The sequence below is a fragment of the Sinohyriopsis cumingii genome, chromosome 2, assembly GCF_028554795.1.
Source record: "Sinohyriopsis cumingii isolate HCF-2022 chromosome 2, ASM2855479v2, whole genome shotgun sequence".
Classification (NCBI taxonomy): domain Eukaryota; kingdom Metazoa; phylum Mollusca; class Bivalvia; order Unionida; family Unionidae; genus Sinohyriopsis; species Sinohyriopsis cumingii.
Window position 1 is genome coordinate 96999132 of NC_142962.1, and position 14676 is coordinate 97013807.

Here is a 14676-nt window from a genome sequence, read left to right on the forward strand (position 1 = left end):
GGCTTGAAATATTTGCTTTTATCAGCAAGATCTTGATGTGTTACAGTAATGAGCCATATTGATATATATTAATGAGGTGATCTTGCATCAAATTTGTCTGGGCTTTGTACATTTGAAGCCATATTGTTGATCTGTTGGGTTGATTATCATCTTGGATGACTTCATTTATTAGTAAGAAGCTGTGAATATTATTTATGCATTCATCTTTAGAAAGAATTTTTATCAGGATGTAGAAAATGAGGTAAAATGAACATGATACAAGGGTTGGGAGATAGTTTACACAGCATGTTTTCTTCAGCTACTATATAATCCTTTTTAATGAAATGTCAAATTTTAAGTTATGATGTAAGCCAGTTGAGTGATATCAGGTCCACTTTGGTCTCTTGTTTGGGCATCTGAGACATGTAAAAACTCCTTTGCTTCAATATGGAAGCCATGCCATATTTGTTCTTTTGCTTGTTACACATGCTTTTAGTTCTGTGGAGACCATATGTGTAAGTAAAATATTTGATTCTTTGGATAAATAATTCATCTGAATTATGTGTGTGTGTGTGATTTGGATTTTTAACATAGCTTTAAAAAAATTTCAGTCATATCGCTTTGATGACTGCAGTGTGGCAGGTTTTAGTGATTTCTAGCTCTGTAGCATCATGCTGCAGACATGTAGCATGATATCCCACCCAGTCACATTATTTTGACACCAGTCCTAGAACTAATCTCTTAATGTTTAGTCCCTAGCAAGGCAGCTGCTAGTACCATTTTTATTAGTCTTTGGAATGACTTAGCTGGGGTTTGAACCCACGACCTCCTGCATCCGAGATGCTGAATTGTTTGTTTGTCCAAACCATATTTGTTCCTTGATTTTGCAGATTTAGTTTAAACCAGACTTGTTCATTCTAACTTTCATATATCTACAAGTGTTTCACTTCCTTTTCCCAGTAGAAAGTCTATTATAGATATTAAAGATTCTTGCGAAAATTACCTCTCCATTTGAGAAAATGCATAGGAATTTCTAAGGATAAAGAAGATTTAATGAAGTAAACAACTGTAGGGTTTGCATATATATGGTGCACAAGTTTTGCACATTTTCTTAAATATTTGGCACAGTTGTGGAGAAATTACCAGGAATATGCACTCTTATGTCCTGGAATAGTCATTTAAGGAAGAAATGCACTGTCAAATCATTGATTTTAGGGTAACAATAAAAGTTATTTTTTTAAAGAAATAATCAATTCGTGCTAATAACTTTGCCATGGGAGCATTTGTTTATTCATATTAAAATACCAATAGAACAAAAAATATTGCCAGTATAAATTCTTCATCAGTATATAGAAGCATGTCTTTTACATTAATACAGTGGTCTCTCATTGTAAAGTCATTGTTTATGGCAGTATGAAAAATAAAGGGCTACACAGTGAGGGATCCTGTGTTATAGTTTAGGGCAGTATAGTGAGGGATTCTGTGTTATAGTTATGGGCTACATAATGAGGAATCCTTTGTTATAGTTCAGGGCTGTATAGTGAGGAATCCTGTGTTATAGTTTAGAACTATATAATGAGGAGTACTGTGTTATAGTTTAGAGCTACATAATGAGGTATCCTGTGTTATAGCATAGGGCTGTATAGTGAGGGATCCTGAGTTATAGTTTAGGGCTGTATATTGAGGGATCCTGTAAAATAGTTTAGGGCTATATAGTAAGGAATCATGTGCTATAGTTATGGGCTACATAATGAGGAATCCTGTATTATAGTTTAGGGCTACACAATGAGGGATCCTGTGTTATAGTTGAGGGCTTTATAGTGAGGGATTCTGTGTTATAGTTAGGGGCTATATAATGAGGGATCCTGTGTTATATTTTAGGGCTACATAATGAGGGATCCTGTGTTATAGATTAGGGCTATATAATGAGGGGTCTTGTGTTATAGTTTAGGGCTATATAATGAAGGATCCTGTGTTATAGTTTAGGGCTATATAATGAGGGATCCTGTGTTACAGTTAGGGGCTGTATAATGAGGGATCCTATGTTATTTTTGGGGATACATAATGAGGGATCACTGAACCATCACGTTAGGCAGCAAGCTTTTGTCATTATTACCTCAGAAATTAATACATTATTTGCATGCAGGCATTATCACTGGTACATCAGCTGGGACTTCGACCCAAAAGAACAATGAGGGCAGTCCTTTGGACAGGGGAGGTAAGTGGCAGGATATTTTGTTTTTAGCTTACCAGGCCATAAAGTCAAGTAAGCTTGTGATGTGCTCCTGTATCATTTCATGCAATATCTATCATCTGTCTGTTCAATAATTACTTGTTACCACTCTGAAGTCCATTTTTCTGATCTAGTTTTGATTAGACTTGGAATAATGACTTATATCATCAAGATCTTGGATCATACCCTGCCTCCATTACACTACTGTGAAGGTCAAATACTTTGAAACTTTCAGTTACAAAATTAAAAAACTTCTGATGGTACTCCCTTTGGCCTGGCACCACTGTGAGTGATACCTGTGCATATTTATAAGGTGATCTTGAATCTGACTGCCAGAGATATTTTTACTGCTCTATAAAATGTGTTTTTCATAACTTGATAAATAGGCCAGGGTCATCAAGATCTAGGTTGAACATGTTTATGAGTAATTCATACTTATGAATGTTTTAACCTTATGTCTATTTGGCTGAGCATGTAACTACTCTAGAAACTTTATCTTTTATCAGAATTTTATCAAATTTTTTAATTTGTCTTATATTATCAATATTTTAGATAAGTTTTAATATTATATGCTAAATTTTATCTCTCCGTTAACTTTACATCAGCAGAATCGTGCAGTATTTTACGATATTGCACTCGCATTCACTTTATATTGCACATACTTGTGCCCAATAATGTATTAGGAACTACTCTGTAAATAAATCATGTACACTCACATAGTAGACACTTTACATTTTGGTTGATTAAATTTGTTTCTGAATGAACTAAAGCAGATGTTTCTTGGACTGCCACATGCCAGCTGCTTTGCCACATTCCACATTAACTTTTTTGTATACAATTTTTGGATTTAGGCTAGCGACAGATGCCAGACAGGTCATAAAATTTCTGGGTCCCTACAAATAACATACCCAATAATACTGGCCGCCATGTATAGCCTGTCGTGTGCTGAAAAATGGCGTTAAACCCCACAACAACAACAACAACAAATAACATACAAGTGACAAGACATGAGCTGTTGTCTTTAGCTGGTAGTAAGAATGGAAAAAAAATATACTTAGTTTTACATCCTGAATTTCCTCAAAATGTACTTTCTTAGTTCTGCAAATCTGAATTACATGAGCTATATCATGGGTTCTCAAGCTTGATTAAAAAATTTCAAAATTGTAATGTAATTTTGACTATGTTCTAAGTGCAATTACATCCTCCTTACTGCACTCAAAATGAAATAAACATTATATTCCATAGCATATTTTTGATAATTGCAAGTGAAAGACATATATTTTTCCCACATTATGATTTCAAACATTCAATGACAGAACAGCAACATGCTTGCAAATGTTGACATGCTACTCGCTCGCTGCTGAAATCGGATATACTTCAAGTAGAATTGATACAGATAAATCCAGTCCATAATCACGAAATTTAGCAGAATCGACAAAAATACCAAAATCAATTCATTCCAGACTAAATGGAAAAGTTGTTGCAGTGCGCATTCATTCACAATATGAATCTAAATTTTAATTTTAAGTAGAACCAAAATGCCATTTTCTTTAAAAAGTGATGTCTAGCATGCGACTAAGTTCAAATTTATCTGGGTGGAATTTTGTGCACATTAATATTGCTGTAGTTGTGTACTGATGAATTTGTTGTTGTGTACTGATGAATTTGCATTGTGTACCTAGTTTTGAATACATCATAAATTCAGTTACTTTGTTTCTTGTAGTGTATTTGTGTTTATATAATTAAGCCTAAGGTAGAATAAGAAAATGAGCATATAATAAAAAGGTTACTGCATTTGTATGGGAAAATATGAACTCATTTTGTCGGATGGTATACTGCACTCCCACGGTCATGCAGTTGTTGTGGGTTTTAATGCCATTTTTCAGCACACAATAGCCTATACATGGTGGCCAGTATTAATGGTGGAGAAAGAACATGGGAAAAGCCCAGAAATAACCACCGACCATGAGAAGCTACTGGCAAGCTTTCTCACATACCAACATTGGCCGAATCCAAGACTCGAACCCACGCAGACTGAGGTGAGATGGCAGTGATCCATAATGGAGAGTGCTTTAGACCACTCTGCCACTTGGGGCCCCTAGGTCATGCATTATATCCATCCGAAAAACTGGTTCATATTTTCCCATACAAATGCAGTAACCATAATTATGAACAGGATATATATTATTAAGGTAATCTTGTATCTGCTTGACTAAGATTGCTACCTCTCCAGAGACCAAATTCCGATCAGATTCGCTCCACCTTGGCAAATAAGTTTATATTATCATTGATAGAGACTGGTTCTATAATAATGTGAAATTGGTGCACAGATTAATGAGATATAAAGTGTGGGAGATATCCTTACAATAACTGCATACTCCTGCTTAGTGAAATGGTCAACTGTTATGTCAACCAGGTGAGGGATACCAGCCCAAATTGGACCTATTGTTTTACACAAAATAAAATTGTTGGGGCAAACTTTTTTCTAGACAGTGTGCTGTCACCACTTATTCTTCTAAGTAACCTGCTGAAAATCTATTGTTTTGACCTTTCTTGGGAGACTAAATTCTGCAGCATTTAATACATCATTTAGCATACAGTAGTCCCCCTCTTGAACATCACCCCCCAACCAGCAGCCACGCACTTCTTACAGCCAGAAAGCCTGTACCCTTCTGGATGCTTATTTCTGATCTACCTAGAGAGATAAAGAGGTGGAGATTATATTGCATTATGGCCACCCACACCTCAAAATCACAGAATGAGACAAATATAGCTTCTATTAGTATATACCCATGACATTTGGAATTTGTCAGTCTATGTCATCTAGGTCTCCATTACTGTTCATTAACAATGATTTATTTTTGTGTTTCATAGGAGCAAGGATATGTGGGTTCCCAAGCATATTATGAGGCACATAAGGTTTGTAACTACAGAACTGATATTATTCCATTTTATAATTAGTGTATGATATTGTCTTTTTTAATTTTATTACTTTCAAGCAGTTAGAGTTGCGCCAAACAGTATTTCTTTTCTTGTTAGATATAAACTAATTTTAGACTTTTTTCTTTGCAGAAGAAAATGTAAAACCATTACATTAGTCTTTTTGTTAATGTTTTACATCTTAGATAAAGTAATTAGTTTGGTCTTCATTTGGCTAAATATTTAAAGGACAAAAAATACATAAATTGAAGAAACTTTTGGTTGTAGATCATCTTAAAGTTTGTGTGTCCCATCTTAAGACAGTTAAGATTTCTGAAGTTAATTTAAAAACCAAGAATTTAAAATAAAAAAATTAAAAGATTAACATTACATTCACTGCTAATAGTAATATAAATGATAAAAAGTGATTGTTTCCCTCATATACAGTTAAGTATTATTAACCCTTATTGGTTTGTTTTCAAACTATTTTCAAACATGGCAAGATGATGCCAAAGAATATATTGTATTTGCTTGTATGTAATTAGTACCAAACAGATTAGAACCAGTGTGCCAACCAAAAAATATTGTACGGCATATACACTGCTTGGTCTACTCCTGATTTCCAGTCAGTGGCTAAGATTCCGATCTAGTGGTGCATAATGCTGGCAAGTCTGGGTCTATGTTGATTGCTGTGTTTTACACATGGCTACATGTGATAACTGATATTAATCAAGGTTCAATCCCAACCATATATTTGACAGTTGAATTTTGCTGATTTATGGTTTTTTGATGTTTTTTTAAACATATTCTGACTATTGAGAATCAACTGTTGGTTTTCTCCAGGAGAGAATCATTTGAGGCAATGAATGGATGGATTTATTGATTGGTGTCAGGTATTTTTTATGTGTATGTATGTTTTAAAGACCCCAAAGTCTATGTATTTGCTGTACATTTCCAACAGATTAAGATTTTGATTGACACCTACTCTGAGCAACCGCACATTGAATTTCTAAATATCATTATATCAAATTGTCTTTGATTTATTTATCCATTAAACTGTCAAATAAAAACATTAATGCAATAAAATTCAGATGTCTCTTGGTCCAATTGATATTTTGATTTGTTGGCAGAGAATTGGTAGAGGTTTAGTTGACTAAGCTAAATTTAAGTGACTGGATCTGTTTCACACATTGATTCTTTGTCAGACAGTTAATATGTGTGTTGCCTAAAAAACTTACTTGCACATTATCTTTGCCTAATTGTTTAAATGCTAGAAGCCACAAATCTTATGACAAAGTGTGAATTTTTTATACAAAAACTGGATAATAAATAGATTAATGTTGTTTTTTCTTTAGTTTATAGTGGTATCACACAGCAAATAATGCATGATGGGAGTTATGTAAGCTGTGTGAGTTTATACTATGATAAGCTCAGAAAAACAACATTAAGCTCTTATAATTGCAGTTTTTTAAATTTTATTAATTCATTTCTTTTTCTTTTCTGAAGATGTTTCATATGCGTTTTAGATTCTTATTTAAATTTATGACTTATTGTTGAGGGATTCTGCTACATAGTGATTTATAGAACAGGGGATTCTCCATTATTAACTTAATACCTACATCAGCATCAAACCAATAGAAAGCGATCAACAGTTTTAAACATTCCACAACATGGTTTTAATATTTTATCTAAATTGGCGCATGTATTTTGAGAAGAAGCTCAGTATTCAATGCAATGAATGGGTTGTTTAATTGGACATACAATTGACTCTTAGATTTGATGCTTTCATGTACGAGTTCAGCTTGATTTCACTGATTCAGTATTGTCCAGACTTGTGTGTAACCAATTTTCATTTTGTAAAAATCTGTTTTCTAATTCATTAACAGGTGAGGCTACCTACAGGGGTTACTTAGAAATGAAATTAAAACTACTGATAAAAGGTTATAGTGATGGGGGTCCAATAGTCAAGCAAACAAAGACATTGACTCACCCTAAACATCATATCCATCAGGGTCCAGTTGTTATAATGTTAGTCTTTGAAGCCCCCTTCTCCCAATTCCTATATCCTTTTATCTATAGTTTTAATTTCATTTATAACAAGCCACAGTGAAAGTGCTGTTCTTCTTGGTAGATTTTGAGTTTCCCATCTTTGAGATAGGGGTCTAATTAAGGGTCCTTGCCCTTTTAGAGATAGAAATCATTTTGGTTTCTGGTCATCCTTTATATTTGTGAGATTTAATTCGTCATAGTTTGTGATCATCCTGCAAACTGGCAAGTGACTAAAGTTTAGTTGGTTCATTCAGAATATTTCATAATTCAGCTTGTGACATATCATCCACTTCAGAAGGCACATCAGATGTTGATTGGTCAGTATATTAAATGTGTCCATGTATGAAATGTATCTGGTATGGCAGATTTAGCAAAAATATTCCAAATTCTGCCATTTCGGACAAATTGCATGCAGAATACTGGTGGAACCACAGTCTAAGAACTAGCATACATGCAATAATTTTTTGCCCCAATTTAGATCAAATCTAGTCTAAGAAGGAATTATTTATTTTCAGAAAAAATACAATGATTTGTTATTTGATTCTGTAAAAATAAATTTTTTACATTTTTAGAATAAAATATAAACCTGTCAACAGTTTAATTTCATTTAAATGCATGCACTGTGTATGCCTTCAGTTTTGTGTTTACCATAGTTACTTCATATGTGACTATTTATATGTGTTGATATAAAGTAGTTCTCTGTACAGTTTGTACAGAAATAAACACATCTTGGCTTGATCACATGGTTACCCTTTGACCAGTGGAAATCTTCGCTACATTTCTCCAATGAATGTAATTGCATTTCTTTGAATGATTGACCAAGGATCTGCACTGAAAGCATTACACAATCCCTCATACCAGACTGTGTTGCATTTTGAACAGAATATGTGAAGACTAAGCCAGAATTAAGGAGGAATATACTAGCAACAAGCACTAACCTTAATTATCATCCCCCATGACATCATCATCCAACTTAATCAGAAATTTTTGTGATTTAGATTTTACATAGTTTTGATGTTGTAAAAGTATCAGTTAATAATTAATTTTTAAAAGCAGATGTTTGGAATAAACCGCTGTTGTTGGGGGAAATTCTGTGGCATATTGCCTTGAAAGAAAATGTATTTGTATAAACAGTTCATTTCAGAGGAAATAATTGGATCATGAAACAATAATGCTAGAACAGCAGCAAATCTGGAACCAAAAATAACATTTTCTGGTGCATTTAATAATTAGGTTTGTTGGTGTTTCCTATTTTTTTACAGCTTGATATACTTTTTTTGAATCTTTTTATATTAAATTTCACAAATATATTAGCCACTATCTTAATTTTTCAGGAAAAATGGTCCAGCATGAACTGTTAGAATTTCAGGATTCCTGATATGTGTGTGTGTGTGTGTGTATATATATATATATATATATATATATATATATATATATATATATATATATATATATATATATATCTCTGTATGTGTGCCTGTATATACAGTATTATATGCATATTGTATGTATACACAAAATAGGATGCATATCTATGTATTTGTTTATTGTGTGTTTGTATATGTGTCACAATAGACATTATAATGAAACATTAGGCTTAAAAAAGTGCATATACATTAATTGTTTTGTCTAGTAATGAAGTTTGACGCAGTACAAGTACTATTTGTCTTGCAAGTGATATCAGTAAATTTGACCTAGTAATGAAATCTGATGCAAAGCAAGTGTCATTTTGTTTTGCAGATTAATATCAGTAACTTTGACTTAGTCATGGAGTCTGATGGCGGGACCTTTACACCTCAGGGACTTGGATTTACAGGTAACTTACTAAAGGATATAGAGAAAAATATATATAGTCTGTAAATTGAAACATGGTCAACCAGAAAGTTATACAATCAATGTGCATAAATGCAAAGAAAAATATCAAAAAAACTTTATTCTCATCAATTTAATAATCCACTTTTAGTATCCAAGCCTCATCATAGCATTTCAGAATTTGTAATTCAAATACATGCATTCAGAATTTTGATAATATACTTATATGCTTATTGCAGTTGTAGATTGTTTTGGCAGTTTCTAGATAAAAGGAAGAATTTGTATGTCAAAGAGCGGATTGAAGTCTGGGTTCTGATCATACAGGATGTTTTATTTGGGCCTTAAGATAAATTCATATATAGGCTTTTATTAATTTAATCATTGACTGGTAGTATACTGAAGTGTCAGTTTCCTTTGTTAGATACAAAGTAATGGTTCATTTTCATTAATAGAGGTTGTATGGAGTTTCTAAATCCCCTCAAAGTCCTGAGTGTGTAATGCATCTGCAGTGAGATTTACAAGTTGATCGATATACAGTCAGATTTAGATCCAGTCTGGTATGTCCAGAGTAAGACCTTACAGTCAACAAGTCTGTGTTGGTCTGAACTCATTTTAAATGAAGACTTTTCTGACGTTTTTCCCTGAGGTATCTAATATGTGTAAGGAATATTTAGGTAAAAACTAAATCGTTTAGACTTGGTCGTCTCAACAATAGATAAGAGATTCAACAAGGTATCTTTGGGTTTATCTTGAATTTTATATAATTGACAGAATGGCATGCAAAAAGTTTTAGATTAAAACAATTTCAACTTCTTTTCTTATGATCTTGTTTGAACTCTGATGGGGCATAGCTGTTGTTGTGTCCAGCATTATGCATATTGTTTGATCAGTATGATACAAAACCGACCAATATATAATAAGCAGTCAGTTCTTAGTTTTGGACATTTCACTATGCTGTTAATATTGATGTTGAATAGTTAACTAGCAGTATGCTTTCCATAGGTGCAGATGTATCATGGGGCAAGTTTTCAGAAAGGGGAGAGGGTGCCTACCTTAATTCTGAACTTTCCTTGGTCAAATAGGTTGAATAGTTGACTGGCAATATTAGGGCATTTCACTTTGCTGTTAATATTGATGTTGAATAGTTGACTGGCAATATTAAGGCATTTCACTATGCTGTTAATTTTGATGTTGAATAGTTGACTGGCAATATTATGGCATTTCAGTTTCACTATGCTGTTAATTTTCATGTTGAATAGTTGACTGGCAATATTAGGGCAATTCACTATGCTGTTAATTTTCATGTTGAATAGTTAATATTAGGGCATTTCACTATGCTGATAATTTTGACGTTAAATAGTTGACTGGCATATTATGGCATTTCACTTTGCTTATAATATTGATGTTGAATAGTTGACTGGCAATATTAGGGCATTTCACTATGCTGTTAATTTGACGTTAAATAGTTGACTGGCAATATTAGGGCATTTCACTTTGCTGTTAATATTGAATTTAAATAGTTGACTGGCAATATTGGGGCATTCACTTTGCTTTTATTATTGATGTTGAATAGTTGACTGATATTATTATGGCATTTCACTTTGCTTTTAATATTGATGTTGAATAGTTGACTGGCAAAACGCTTTTCTGAGGTATAAAAATATCTTAAGGAAAGCTGTCAGAAAGGGAAGGGGGTGCCTACATTAATTCTGACCTTTCCATCCTTCAAAAAGTCCGATGTAAAGGCCATTTGGTAGACCAGACCTAGGTCAAATAACTAATTATTTATGCCATACTTCCATGTTGGATAAAATGTTACCTACATCATTCACTTATTTAGGATATTGTAGTTTGAAACAAGCCAGTTAGCTGGTGAAAAAGAAAATGGCCAGCATGGTGGCTTCTTATACTAATTAATCTTTACTGAAAACTCAAAGGACAGGTCTAAGTTTTGATCTTTTAAATGTGTGTTATTTAAATCTAATTGTTACAAGAATATTACAAATTATTTTTCTACCTACAGCCAATGTTAACAGTTTTGCATGAAATTTGTCTATCCATCCATCTGTACAGATATTCTAAGTCTTTAAATAGGACATAAGCTATCAACTTCTTTATTTGTTTATCACTGTTTATTGTGTCTGCATCCAAATTGCTAACAGCCATCTAGAACTTCCAGTCTTGCCTGCATAACTATGGATTGCTTTAATTGATTTTATTTGGTCTCCGAGAGTTGCAGATATTAAAATTTAGATGTTGCTTTTGTTCTTCTTAGCACGGTAGTTTACAGTTTTTATGAATATGTATGAATATGTACATGAAAGATAAAATATTTGCATTTTGTCTCCAGATGGATATGCTAAAAGAAATATCTATGCAAAATAAAAAATTAAAGTAACGAAGAGGCTCATCTAGTAAGCCAGCTGATAAAATAGACTAAAATCTTTCAATTACTTTAAACCCGTTATCAATTTTCTTTTGCAAATAAAAAATAATCTGTACTCCTGCAGACGAAAAATTGCATTAAAATAATGTGTTGTTGTGTTGTAACTAATAAAACATGAGGAAAAAGTTGTCTTTATCGCAGATATTGGTGCAAAATATTACCTGCATTTTTCTCACCAGTATTCAGATCTAGTATATAGAAGAACAAAATTACCCGTTTTTAAAAGCATGATCAGAAACTGAAAGTTCTAGAAGAAGGGAATGTCATTATTGATGACTATTCTGCGTCACACTCTATTCTTGTTTAGTACTTTTTGTATTTCACCCACATGTACATTTGTACATAATATATATGCCATGCACTTATTGTACATAAACTGGATTTATTTGCATTGTACTTTTGTTATAGGCAATAATGGTTCTTATGAGATTATGACAAAAGTGCTGCAGTTGCTGGCACCAATCAATGCCACTCTAATCAGCACACCAGCTGATGGAGGTGATGTTACATTCTGGATACAGCAGGGTGTTCCAGGGGCCAGTCTTATGAATGATAACAGTAGATACATGTATTTTCATCATACAAATGGTAGGTTGGATTCCTGGAACCATTGTTTAAGGTATTTAAACTTAAGGTATTGAAAAGCTAAGTTTTATTTCAGTTTTGAAATCTAGCACCATGGAAGAAAAATATCCAGAATAGCATGCTAAATCAGATGTACTTAGGAGCAAAAGGTAAATTCATACAAGAGTCAAGTCTGTTTGAGGAAATTGTTGTTGTAGGGTTTAATGCCATTTTTTCAGCACACGATAGGCTATGCATGGTGGCCAGTATTAATAGTGGAGGAAGAACCTGGGAAATCACCGGAAAGAACCACTGACCCTTGAGAAGCTACTGGCAACCTCTCTCACATACCCACATTGGCCAAATCCGAGACTCGAACCCACGCAGACACAGGTGAGATGGCAGTGATCCGTAAAGGAGACTGCTTTAGACCACTGTTTGAGGAAGCAGAATAGTCAACTTATAGAACTGTTATATTATACACAGTTGTCAGTTTATAGTTGGCACTTGTTTCAGTAGGTCCCTTAAATGTCCTTATAACAGGACTACAGTGTTATGTAGGTTTATATCTTGTACATTTTTTTCTGTTTGATATTACATATTTTGTCATAACATAATGTTAAGAACAGACATAATGACAGTTATCCAGATATATTTTCAAGTCATTTTGATACAATATTTAGAAATTCTGTGAAATCCTAATTTGTTGTCATGTGATAAATAGAATCATGCATTTGTGCTAATTTCAAATGAAATTTAAGAAACTTGTCAGGTAATTTAAAACTACTCATAAAGGCAATCAAAAGATGAAATTTTTTAACTCATGTCGTAAATTTAAGAGGAGTGTTTATGCAAGATCCTTGGTATAAAATTGCCAGTGGATGTAAAAAGTCTAGTCACAGACAAACAGCAATCATCAGAATGTTAGTTTTTATTAGTTTATATTTTTCATTTTCTATATTTGTACGTGTTCAGTGGAATGAGATTTTTAGAACAAAGCATCTTTACATGGTGAAAAACAATCATTGTTTTGAGTAATTTCATTTGCTATTTTGCCATTGTTTAGTACTTTCCTTTCCCATATTTCATTTTTGATTTATGTGCTATCTTCAGAATGGATAGAGTTAACAGAGTTAATTTTTTAAAATATTTGACAATGATTGCTTTCAGTAAACTGAAATTTCATTGGTCCACATTTCAGCAAATCTTTTGACAGGGTTATTGCCCCTATCAAGCATAATTTTCTGCTCAACAGTTTCAGAGTGAATGGATTTGGGTCAAATGTTTTTATATGTACCACCATCAGCAATACTCAGGTGAAATGAGATTTTACATATTTTTATTCAGCAAACATTAAAAGGAATTTCAACTGTTTTTTAGCACTGAAGCACTGCTTTATCTTGTTACATTTTGTCTGACTACTTTCCAAAGTAGGGAATCCAAATGCTTTTTACTTATCAAAGTAGGGAATCCACATGCTTTCTACTTTCCAAAGTAAGGAATCCACATATTTTTTACCTTTCAAAGTAGTGAATCCACATGCTTTCTTCTTTCCACTGCTTTCATTTATTGTCTTGGTTCACATTTGATTTAATTCCGAGCAAATAATTTTACAATCAAACTATTAATAGTAATTTCGTTGTTTCAGGTGACTCGATGACTGTACAGGATTCCCATCAAATGGACCTATGTTCAGCATTATGGGCTGTTGTTTCTTTTGTGGTAGCTGATCTCGATAACATGCTTCCTCGAGATAATCCACATTTATAATTAAGGCTGTTTTATACATCTTGCATACATTAGGTCAGAAGAGAGATATTTGTCATATATTAATGTTCATATAAGGACAAATTTATTTTGTGTAAATCTTAACATTTTTTGCTAGCAATAATCTGAAATTAATCTGTTTCATGTCTCTGAAATTTAATTGGAGAAAATGTAAATTATGTGTCTGATTTTCGATTATAACTAGAGATGTATTTTAACAAACAAACCAACAACAAACAAAATATCATGTGATTTATACTCCTGGTAAATATTTGATAGCAAGTTATCTTACAATGAAATTCATAGGCAAATGTTTCATTAGCAGTTCATATAATGGTATTTAATATTGATACAGAACAAGCAAATTATCTTGTCATAGGTATTTTTGATATTAAGACCTTTTAATTTATTTAATTATCAGGTGCACAATATTTATCGACTTGTTTTTTATTTGATTGTTATGTTGAACTTTCTTTACTGTATAATAGAAATGAGATATTTACATATATTTTGTTTTACTTTTCTGAATGTATGTTGGTTCACGATGTGAATGAAACATCAGTTGCTTGAGTTGGAGAACCTCTGGGTTCAGGTTCTTTAAATGTGATACTAGTTATTTATGCAATGTACATTTTCTGTTTCCAAAATAAAGAAGATACTTTAAACTTTTTATTCATTTTGTAATTCAGTGACTAATGCCAGGCATTTTATTGCCCTTAAGTAAATGAAAGAAAATTTGGATGTTTGATTCTAGTTATGAGCTTGTCCTACACCTAATTAGAAGCATTCAGCATTTGATCATTATCCAAAGTGACTCATTATGTTTTTTTCAAAGAAACATTTTGGAAAGTGTATTACAGTAAAACATATATTGAGAGACCATTCGTTCTGTCATCAAAATTCTATC

At 32.8% G+C, this 14676-nt stretch overlaps 1 protein-coding gene across 1 annotated transcript in view; it reads left to right on the forward strand.

Moving 5' to 3' along the window:
* The window catches only part of LOC149805435 (carboxypeptidase Q-like), a 45865-nt gene extending 31431 nt beyond the window's left edge, over positions 1–14434 (forward strand). The window contains exons 10-14 of the mRNA XM_089950018.1: positions 2126–2197; positions 5087–5131; positions 8921–8996; positions 11847–12026; positions 13651–14434. Of these exons, the coding sequence (XP_089806144.1) occupies positions 2126–2197; positions 5087–5131; positions 8921–8996; positions 11847–12026; positions 13651–13772 (495 nt within the window). The 3' untranslated portion in view covers positions 13773–14434. The remainder of the gene's footprint in view (positions 1–2125; positions 2198–5086; positions 5132–8920; positions 8997–11846; positions 12027–13650) is intronic.
* Positions 14435–14676: the final 242 nt, after the last annotated feature.